Below are 11,532 nucleotides of genomic sequence, written 5' to 3'. Positions count from 1 at the left end.
TTCATTGTGTCGAGTACCTTATTGTTGAGTTTCACTGAGTTGAGAAAATTATTACTTAGTTGAGTTTCTTATCCTTGAGTACTTCTGAGTTGAGTAAGTTTGAGTAGTTTTGAGTGTCCTTGAGTATTCCTTTAGTTGAGTAAGTTTGAAAAGAGGAAAGTATGTCTCCTTTTTATCAAGTTTCAAGCTTATGTTTATGTTTTAGAATTCCCCTTACATGCTCGTACATTCCACGTACTGAGCCATTTGGCTTGCATCTTTTCATGATGCAGACATATGTATTCAGGATCATTAACAGGAGATTCGTTGATACATCCGGGAGTTCGAGTTAGCTATGGTGAGCCTCCTTGTTTCCGGAGGATTTCATTTACTTTTTAGTTTAGTCATGATGTCGTGGGTCTTGTCTCGACTTCTATCTTTATTAGTTAGAGGCTTCACAGATAGTCAGTATAGTTGAAAAGTCTGTATTATTTATTTATTTTATTAAATGTTTTAAAGACTTAAGTTGCCTATTTTATGGCGAGTTGAATATATTATTTTTATTCTAAGTTGTTCATTTGAGTTAATGTTTTACAAAGTTGAGTTTATTGAATTTCAATTTTAAGCTTTTGCATGCTTAAGTTAGTCTGTCAGGATGAGGGTTCGCTTGGGGATCAACAATGGTTCTTGAGTGCCGGCCACATCCAGGGTGTAGACTTGGGTCGTGATATCTATATTAGCTAATTAACTAGTATATGTTTGCTTTTCCGCGTAATTTTCCCTAAGGAAATTGAGTAATCTGCCACCGCACCGTAACTATAAAATTTTAATCGTTGATCAACCGTTAATCCGATAATCCAATACAAATAAGCCAATTTTGCGATTGGCCTATCGGTTATGGTTCGATTTTGAACCACCCTAAGTATACCCTTAAAGTCGAGTCAGATTTTTCAGTTACACACCCGATTTTTGAGATGGTCTTATTATCCCTTGAATTTTTTCACTTTGTATAATAACTATAATGCGATAAGACATCTAGTTATGCTAAATGAATGGTTCCAGGTAAAATTGAACCAAGGGTTTCAGATTCGAACCTTGAAAATAAAGAATATCATGATAGAGAGTGTTTTGCATTTGAAGAAACAGAACAACATGAGCCCCAGAGGTGGATGTAGCCTTTTCCTGTTTTGTTGTATTAATAAATGGAACACTTCAGTCAACAGCTCAATAGTTGCTATCCTCTGTGTGTATGAGTTAAGCCATTTCAAGCAATGATCTTTAACAGCAATAAATGTAGAAGCAGAAAATGTTAAGAAATATGAGTTATGTTGTTTCGACTCTCCTAAAATATAATGACACCTGTGTTGGTTCCTTAAAAATTGCATTACTTTTGAAGAATCCAACACGTACCCATTGACATTTTTGAAGAGTTTGAGTAACATAGCTAATGAGCGGCTGTGTAGATCACTTCTGTCAACTTGAAACAGAAATTGTGGTAGGTTATAGTAATGAAATTGTGGTAGGTGGCCTGTTAATGAATTATGAGAAAGGTTTAGGAACAGCAATGAGTCCCACCTCATGCTGCTAAACCAGTTAGGGATTTGACCACAAATCTTATTGTTAGAAATATCCAAGCCCTCAAGTGTGTTTACATTTCTCAAGAAGTGTGGAAAATACTTCAGTTGACAAGATGATAAGAATAAAGATGATAGGCTAAGAAAGGTGATATTCATTCCCTCATCAATGGTGATGTTATTTGATGAAATTCCAAGGGTTTCAAGGTTTGTGAGATTCACAAGTGATTGAGGAAAAGAACCACTGAGTTGATTATTGCTTAAAAGCAGTTGTTTTAATGTTGGGTTTGTTTTGATCACTTCCTCGGCTAGTCCTCTGAATCGGTTATGTTGGAGCGACACTGAAGATAGCAAAGGTAGGCGAAACACCCAAGATGGTATGGTACCATTCAGTGAGTTGTATGACAAATCCACAGAAGTTAGCTTTTGAAGCATGCTTTGGTTGCTAGGTAGTGGGCCAGATAGGGAATTACTCGACATGTCTAAGTATTCAAGATGTGTCAAACCTAAAATTGAAGCAGGAAATGGACCAGTGAAGCTGTTTTCAGAAAGATCTAAATAGTATAGCTTTTGGAGGTTAGAGAAAACATCAGGAATTTCACCTGAGAAGGAATTGTCAGAAAGATATAAAATTCTGAGGTGCTTCAATTTAGAGATTGTGGAAGGAATATGGCCAGTGAAATGATTATAAGATAAAAGCAACTCCGTAATTTGTGTTAGGTTTCCTATGGAATCAGGAATGGAACCAGAGAATTGACATCCATAGAGGTTCAAGATATTCAAGGAACTGAAGGTGCCAATTGAATGAGGCAGCTCACCGGAGATGCCTGTGCCTGAAATATCCAACTCCATTAACAGAGTGTTGCTCGGGTGGGTCTTTGGAAAAACTCCTTTGAGAAGATCATTATCACTTAATTTGAGCGTTTCCAAGCTGTTTGACAGAAGGAAAAAGCTCTCTGTGAGAACACCTCGCATATTAGTATAACCAAGATCGAGGTACCTTAAGGAGGAAGAAACATTCACAGGCATCGGAGATGAGATGTTGACAAAAGAGAGAGAAAGTAGCTCCAGATTTGTGAAGTTGTGAAGCATTGTTTCAAATGTTCTCTCATCAAGTTGTAAAACATAACCATAAAAAGAAGAAAGATCAAGTGAAACCAAATTGGAAAGGTATGAGATTTCTGTTGGGATTTTTCCATCAAAGTGAGAATGAGAAAGGTTGAGATGCCTCAAATTCGTCAATTGACCAATGTTATGTGGGATTGAAGAAGGATAATCGAAGTCATTGTAAGCAAGGTTTAGTGTGTGGAGATGATGAAGTTGGAAGAGGCTGCTATTGGGATGAATACTTCCACCAAGCAGACTACAACTAAGGTCTAACCCAATAACATGACCGTTTAATAAGTTACAAGTGACTCCATCCCAACTGCAGCAATCCCTACTCTCATTCCAAGAATTTGTTTTTGGAAAAGAAGTATCACACTCAAAACTAGAGTAATCAGATATTTTAAAGGATTGCTTAAACTGAAGCAAAGCATAAGCTTCAGTGGGAGAGCAAAGATGATGCTCAAAGGAAAAAGAAAAGCATTCACTTATTAGCAACACAAAACAGAGAAATGAATAAAAGAAAAAGAGACTCATGACCATTTTTTGTTTGTTTGTTTTCAGCAAATAACAGGATGGATGTTCTCTTCTTACAAAATCCATGTATATATACTAGTTTCTGAGTTGCACATGTGTTTCATCTAAATTTTTATACATCTCAAAACAATTAAAAATTATATGAAAATATATATGTATTGAGTAATAAAATGTAATAATTATAAATAAATCCTTAAAAGTGTGATCAAATGAGGGTCATATTTTAATGTTAAAATTAATTCCTTTCACACTAATAATTATAAATTTTAAACTTTGATTAGTAGTTAGAACACTTTCAATTAAATCACAAATGGCTAATTTGAGCACAAACAAAAACTTACGACATTAAGAAATTCATAGAAAATCAAATTTAAAAAGTCTAATCAAGAGAAAAACAAAAGAAAGAAGAAAAATATTACATACAGAGTCTTTACAGAAATATAAGCTCTTAAACAAGAAGAAAAATAAATTTAGTATAATAATGATAGGACATGTTGCCTTATTTTATAAATATAAGATCTTAAACAAGAAAGAAATAAAAGTAAAGCTAACTCAACATTCTAATTCCACCACCAGAGATACTTGACTTGGTCAATATTTAATGTTAAAGATTGCAGAGAAATAATATCAGAAATTCCTGATTAGTTGTTTTCAAACATGTTAGGTACATTCTATAATTTTCCACAACACTTCTCACTTTTCTAGTTTTTTTGTAGTAGAAAAAAACGTAATGGGGACAAAGTTGATACTTTACAGCTAGTTTGCACTCTATTATTAATAAAATCTCGTATTAGATTAAGCAACAAAGAAAAAAGGTTAACTGAGCCTCGAGTTCCGACCCAACTTTAGGAGGATTCATAGTGTTTCCACTTATTCTCTAGTATGCCGGCTAATGATGAAGATGCTCAACCACTTGAGCAAGCGTCATTTGTTCATATAAGAAGGCGAAGCTATTCAAATAAAAGATGATTTGATGCATATATGTAATTAATTAGCCACAAAAATCGCACGTCATATTCAAAATCACAAATTTAAAAAATCTTACTTTTTTTCTTAGACTTGGTAACCTGTAAAACACAGTGACATAAGGGTAGTGTGGTCAATGCAAATGTATTACATTATAGAAAATCAATTTTCAGTTTCTGTAAACACAAGATTTTCTTTTCTAGTTTGTATAAGAAGAACTGTAATGTAAAATGGACATGCAGTTATGCTGAATATATGAACTTTCTAATATCAAGTGATTTCAATCATGAACCAAACTCTATATGCTTACTGCTTTGCTTTTTCCTTTTTGTTGTACTAATGAGCTATGTTGCTCCAACTCTCCTAAAATATAATGATGTCACACCTGTGTTGGTTCCTTGAGAAATGCAATACTTTGAAGAATCCAACAAGTACCCGTTGGCATTTTTGAAAAGTCCGAGTAACATAGCTAATTAATAAGTGGCTGTGTGGATCACTTATGTCAACTTGAAACAGAAACATAACTTGAATAACCATTGATACTAATTAAATGGCTCATATATAATTATGTTTCTATCAAACATATACAAATAACAAACAGAAAATTGAAAAGACAAAAACAGAACCAGAAAAGTTCACTAATTAGTCCACAAAATCAATCAAAAACAAGTTGGCCCTCTCAATCTTCCATTAAGTCTGTCATCTCTGAGCTCTCTTCTTTGGCCTTCTTCTTTTGTGAGGCATGAGTCCATAGAAAAATTCCACAAACCATTTTGGCTTACGATATTTAAACATGAGACTCCACATGACAGTTCCAACAACTAGTCCAAAACTGTAGCCTATGACTACTGATTCCCACGTAAATCCACTAAAAAAATATGACTCGCCTTCTTCTTCGGACTCCAACTGTTGAGGAACATGCGATGAATCACTCATTCCACATTTCTTTGTTAAAGGAAGACCACATAAATCAAGGTTGCCACCATATGAGTCATTTTCAAATGTGTTGAATTGTGGACCTTGAGGAATTGGTCCGACGAGATGATTTTGAGAGAGGTTTAAGAAGGCCAGAAAGTTCATTCTTGTCAATTCCTGTGGAATCTTTCCAGTGAGCCGATTCCAAGAGATATCTAAAGCTTCAAGCATACTCAATTGTCCTAGTTTCATTGGAATATCGCCTCTGAGATTGTTACGGGATAAATTGAGTAGCCAAAGTGAGCTGAGATCCTTTAGTGTTTTCGGAATCACACCTTCAAAATGGTTGCTTGAGAGATCTATGGTTGTCGTAATTGTGCTGATTCTTTGTAGCTCAATATTCTGCCCTTTGATTACCACCAAACACACTGAATCCTCATACGATACGTACGATGGCTCCTCAGATGGTTCCATGTACTTGATCTCTCTTGTGTCTTCGCCATATAATTTGATCATTGCCTTGAAGTTTCCAAAAACTTTTGCAGGAAGTGAGCCACTGAAATCATTACATGAAGGATCAAAAATTCGCAACTTGGGAAAGCAAAACTTAGTCTGACAAGTACTTATAGGTCCATGGAACTTGTTTGACTTTAATATAAGGACTTGCAGCTCTTGAAGGGTTCCGAGCCAAGCTGGAAACGTGTCATTTATAGCATTGTTCCCCACATCAAGGACTTCTAGACCATTACACTTGAGCAACGACACAGGTACAGGTCCTTCAAATTGATTACCATTTACAACAATGGCACTCAATGAAGTGTTGTGTGCACATAATGGGAATACTCCCTGTGAGATTGTTCCTTCTTAAGTCCAACACCCTTAAATTAGCCATGCTTCCCAAGCAACTTGGAATTGAGTCACTGAAGTAGTTATGTGATAAATCTAATAAGATAAGTTTGCTCATGTTACAAATGGATGAAGGTAGTGGACCCTGAAGGGAGTTAAATTTCAGATCAAGATACTGTACGTTATAGTAATGAAATTGTGGTAGGTGGCCTGTCAATGAATTATGAGAAAGGTTTAGGAACTGCAACAAGTCCCACCTCATGCCGCTAAACCAGTTAGGGATTTGACCACAAATATTATTGTTAGAATTATCCAAGACCTGAAGTGTCTTTACATTTCTCAAGATGTGTGGAAAATTCTTCAGTCCACAAGATGATAAGAATAAAGATGATAGGCTAGGAAAGATGATATTCATTCCCTCATCAATGGTGATGTTATTTGATGAAAGGTCAAGGGCAAAAAGGTTTGTGAGATTCACAAGTGATTGAGGAAAAGAACCACTGAGTTGATTATTATTTAAATGCAAAAATTCTAATGCTGGGTTTATTTTGATCTCATAGGCTAGTCCACTAAATTGATTATGATTGAGCCACAACAAAGATAGCAAAGGGAGGTTCCAAGATGGTATGGTACCATTTAGCAAGTTGTAAGACAAATCCACAAAAGTTAGCTTTTGAAGCATGCTTGCATTGCTAGGCAGTGGGCCAGATAGGGAATAACTCGACAAGTTTAACTATTCAAGATGTGTCAAACTTAAAATTGAAGCGGGAAATGGACCGGTGATGTTATTTGATGAAAGGTCAAGGTTATAAAGGTGTGTGAGATTCACAAGTGATTGCTTAAATCCACTTTTGTTAATGCTGGATTTGGTTTGAGCTCATCGGGTAGTCCACTAAATTGATTTCTACTGAGCGACAAAAAAAGTGTTAGCAGATGGAGGCTAAACAACCAAGATGGTATGGTACCATTCAGTAAGTTGTCATACAAATCCACTTGGGTTAGCTTTTGAAGATTGCTCGCATTATTAGGAAGTGGGCCAGATAAGGAATTACTCAACAAGTCTAACCGTTGAAGATGTGTCAAGTTTGAAATTGAAGAGGGAAACGAACCGCTGTTATCAAAAAGATCTAAAAAGCGTAGCTCTTGGATGTTAGAGAAAACATCAGGAATTTCACCTGAAAAGGAGTTGGACCGAAGAAGTAAACTTGTGAGGTGCTTCAATTTAGAGATTGTGGAAGGAATATGGCCAGTGAAATGATTATAAGATTAAAATCAACTCTGTAATTTGTGTTAGGTTGCCTATGGAATCAGGAATATGGCCAGAGAATTGACGTCCTTGGAGATTCAAGATATTCAATGAATTCAAGGTGCCAATTGAATCAGGCGGCTCACCGGAGATTCCTGTGTATGAAATATCCAATTCCATTAACAGAGTGTTTCTCGGGTGGATCTTTGGAAAAACTCCTTTGAGAAGATGATTACCACTCAATTTGAGTGTTTCCAAGTTTGGCAGAAGGAAAAGGCTCTCTGTGAGAACACCTCGCAGATTAGTAGCTTCAACATCCAGGTACCTTAAGGAGGAAGAAATATTCACAAGTATGGGATATGAGATGTTGACAAGAAGGAGAGATAGTACCTCCATATTTGTCAAGTTGTGAAGCATTGCTTCAAATGTTCTCTCATCAATTTGTTGTAATCAATTCATAGAAAGATCAAGTGAAACCAAATTGGAAAGATATGAGATTTCTGTTGGGATTTTTTGCATCAAAGAAAGAACGAGAAAGGTTAAGATGCCTCAAATTCGTCAATCGGCCAATGTTATGTGGGATCGAAGAAGGATAAAAGTCATTGTAAGCAAGATTTAGTGTCTGGAGATGATGAAGTTCGAAGAGACTGCTATTGGGATGAAAATTGCCAACAATCTGACTACAACTAAGGACCGGTTAACATGTGACATGTAACTCCGTCCCAAGTACAACAATCTCCACTCTCATTCAAAGACTTTGTTTTTGGGAAAGAAGTATCACACTGGGAGTAGTCGGATTTAACTTGAAAGGTTGCTTAAACTGAAGCAAAGCGGAAGCTTCAGTGGGAGAGCAAAGATGATGATCAAAGGAAGAAGAAAATCATAGACTTATTAGCAACACAAAACAGAGAAAGGAATAAAAGAAAATGTTGGGATAAGTATTATTTTGATACATGACAAAATGCAAGGAACACGTTGGCAAAGTGAGTTGATGAGAAACTGTTTCAAGAAGGACTTCTAATTAATAAAGGTATAAGAAGAACTCTAAATGAAATAAAGTGGTTGAACGAATGAGGAGTCACTGAAGGAGTAGAAGACTTCAGGAAACAAAAGCATAAATAGGAGAAGAGGCGTTCAAAATAATTACGCACCCACAGAGCAAAAAAATTGAGAGATTGATTTCTGAAGTGCTGCTGATCAAAGAATATAGAAGAACAGATCTAGGAAGTTTTCTTAGTATTTGTGATTTTTATATTTTCTAGATCAGTAATTTATAACTGATATTAGGATTTTAGTCTTCAAGTTGAGGGCAACTCGAAGACACTGAGAACGCATACCTTGGAGGTGTGTGGTAGAATTGAGATTAAGTAGTTGATCTTTAGGTTAGATAAACTATTGTAATCTTGTTTGTTGGTTGAGACTTGTAGTTATTTAGTGAAGTTGGGGTAAATCCTGTTGAGGAACAAGTCGTGGTTTTTACACCTTTTGAGCCGGGTGTTTCCACGTAAAATATTGTGTTCTTACTTTCCTGTCTTTACATTGTCTTTGAAACATGTTAGGCAACTTGGTTCACCTAAGTAAAGTCTGGTAAACGTAAAACAATCTAGGTCGTGTGGAATATCAAACAGACTCATGACCATTTTTTGTTTTCAGCAAATAACAGGATGTTTGTTCTCTTCTTACAAATCAACTAGCATTATCCACATATATATTTAAGAAAGGATGCTATAATTAATTAAGTACTATTCGATTTCTTAATTATTACAACGACCTCCACATTAAATAAAGTAAACAGTTAACTAAACACTATTTCATAAAGTAACGTTGTTGACTTGTCTATGCATGGGACTATGAGGTATAAAATGGGGTACTAATTAATTTGTGGTTGCAAAAGAAGTTGTCCCAAGTGTTGTCAACTCAATTTCCAGGAAGACTCTAGTCTTTAAGTCAAGTCTTGTTTGATAGTACCAATTATACAATATTTGTTTTTTTTCAACTTCGGGATAAATGGTGAGAAAATAGTACAACGTTGGCATCACTAACTACAGAACATGTGGTCCATGAATGATTACTAGTCACTTCTAACAACTTGTTACTCATATTTTGTAGTGTCCACAAGACTTGTTAGAGGAGGACGGAGAAGACCTAACAAAATAATACTCTTTATGTCCTCATTTTCTCTAGATGTTGTGTTCATTTCGAGGTTAGTAAGTATCGCCGTATTGTGTGTTAGGTAAGATGATGTGAAATTGGTCCCATTATGTGGAAAAAATTTCTGCAGAACTTCTAAGAAATTGCCAATGAGAGAAACTATTTCTTGACTAAGTCAAGTGAGGAAACAATTAACAATAATACCGTGTGGAATTTTATTTTTATTCTTTTATTTGCTTTTTATTCAATTTTTTGTTTGATATGTGTCTTAATTTCCTGCATAATTAGTATGTTTTGAATAATTTTATGAATAAAAGGTGTGAATGGAAAAAGAGAAGAAACATATCCAGACAAATAAAATGGGGTATTTGCCCCACATCTACCACTAACTAATTTGTGATTGCAAAAAAGTTGTCCAAAGTGTTTTGAGTCATTTTCCAGAAAGACTCAAGTCTTCAAATCTTGTTTGATAGTAACTATTATACAATATTTATTTTGTCCAAATTTGGCATAAATGGAGAGAAAATAATACAACCTTGACATCACTAACTACGCAACTTGTGGTCCATGGATGAGTACTACTCACTTCTAACAACTTGTTACTTCATATTTTTGGTAGTGTTTCCCACAAATTACTTTTTAGAGGACGGAGAAGACTTAACAAAATAATACCCCCTATGTACTCATTTTCTCTAGACGATTAGTTGTCTCTTGTGTTGTTTCCATAGACTCTCGACTCAAGATAAAGGTGTAGTGATGCACAGGCAAAGAAAACTGAGAGACTAATTGTATAGAAGGATCACTGTTTTCTGTCTTTTGCTTTTATAGATGTAATCAACTCATTCTTTGATGTTTAAAATCATGGAAGAAACAAGTTAAATACATATTATAAAGTTTTCACCTCCTCGAGGTCCAGGCACTTGAGCATTCATGCTCAATTCTCATTACAAGGATGAACACGCCCTTTAAGTCAAAGTGAATGAATATGTCGGAATATAAAAAAGGCAAAAATCGAACTTCAAATGCAGATATGTCTTTCTTTTAGCTTGTTTTTGAGAATATATTTGACTTTCACGTTATTTGTACCTAAGCTAATATATGAGGAACCCCGCGTTCCTAAAATATGATGGTGTTGGTTCTTTAAGAAATACATAACTTTTTGAAAAATCTGAGCTAATGAGTGGCTGTGTAGATCACTTTTGTCAACTTGAAACAGAAACAGACTAACATAACCATTGATATTAAAATAACATACATATAATTATGTTTCTTTCAAACATATACAAACAACAAACAGAAAGACAAAAACAGAACCAGAAAAGTTCACTAATTAGTCCATAAAATCAAACAAAGACAAGTTGGCCCTCTCAATCTTCCATTAAGTCCGTCGTCTCTGAGCTCTCTTCTTAATTTGGCCTCCTTCTTTTGTGAGGCATGAGTCCATCAAAAAATTCCACAAACCATTTTGGCTTAAGATATTTAAACATGAGGCTCCACACAACAGTTCCAACAACTAGTCCACAACTGTAGCCTATGACTACTGATTCCCACGTAAACCCACTAAAGAAATACGACTCCAATGGTTGAGGAACATGTGATGAACCACTCGTTCCACATTGCTTTGATAAAGAAAGACCACATAAATCAAGGTTGCCACCATACGAGTCATTTCCAAATGTGTTGAATTGTAGACCTTGAGGAATTGGACCGACAAGAACATTCTGAGAGAGGTTTAAGACTGCTAGAAATTTTAGTCTTGTCAATTCAGTTGGAATATTTCCAGTGAGCCAATTCCAGGAGAGATCCATTGCTTCAAGCACACAAAAATTACATATACTACATTTTTCGCAAGTAAAAAAGTCCAGAATTTAGGAATTTCTTAATTTTCCATGAAAATTCGTAGGAAATTTCTGCGAAAATAATCCCCAAGTAAAATCTCCTGATTAATTTGCAGTTTTCTAGTAGTGTATCTATGCTCTTCAATTTTGAGTGTGCACAAGTAGACACTACATTTGTATAAATTTGAACTAATAGACACATTCTTCCGACATAACAATTTTGTGTCTTATTGAAATTGTATGAAGAAACTCAACAGAATGAATTCAACTACTACGAAGAGAAGAGAAGAGAAGATAAGAGAGGAGAGGAGAGTAAAGAAGAAACAGATTTAGACTCTGGTTACTTTCATTCTTTTTTCAATACATACAAGAAGAT

At 35.2% G+C, this 11,532-nt stretch overlaps 2 protein-coding genes and 1 pseudogene across 2 annotated transcripts in view; all 3 read right to left on the bottom strand.

Moving 5' to 3' along the window:
• Positions 1-3,229, bottom strand: part of LOC107059063 (probably inactive leucine-rich repeat receptor-like protein kinase At2g25790) — a 15,401-nt gene extending 12,172 nt beyond the window's left edge. Inside the window, exon 1 of the mRNA XM_015305462.1 lies at positions 1,940-3,229. Coding sequence (XP_015160948.1) covers positions 1,940-3,200 — 1,261 coding nt within the window. The 5' untranslated portion in view covers positions 3,201-3,229. The remainder of the gene's footprint in view (positions 1-1,939) is intronic.
• Positions 3,230-4,735: 1,506 nt separating this feature from the next.
• On the bottom strand, positions 4,736-7,982 carry LOC107059056 (receptor-like protein 12; annotated as a pseudogene).
• A 2,742-nt stretch (positions 7,983-10,724) lies between these two features.
• Positions 10,725-11,126, bottom strand: LOC107059055 (receptor-like protein 12). The gene has a single exon (XM_015305453.1). The coding sequence runs from the start codon at positions 11,124-11,126 to the stop codon at positions 10,725-10,727; it is 402 nt and encodes a 133-aa protein (XP_015160939.1).
• Between the last annotated feature and the right edge of the window lie 406 nt (positions 11,127-11,532).

Source organism: Solanum tuberosum, unplaced genomic scaffold, assembly GCF_000226075.1.
Source record: "Solanum tuberosum cultivar DM 1-3 516 R44 unplaced genomic scaffold, SolTub_3.0 scf00795, whole genome shotgun sequence".
NCBI classification, from domain to species: Eukaryota; Viridiplantae; Streptophyta; class Magnoliopsida; order Solanales; family Solanaceae; genus Solanum; species Solanum tuberosum.
Note: the sequence above shows the minus strand (reverse complement) of the source record. Positions and strands in the feature narration are given on the sequence as shown.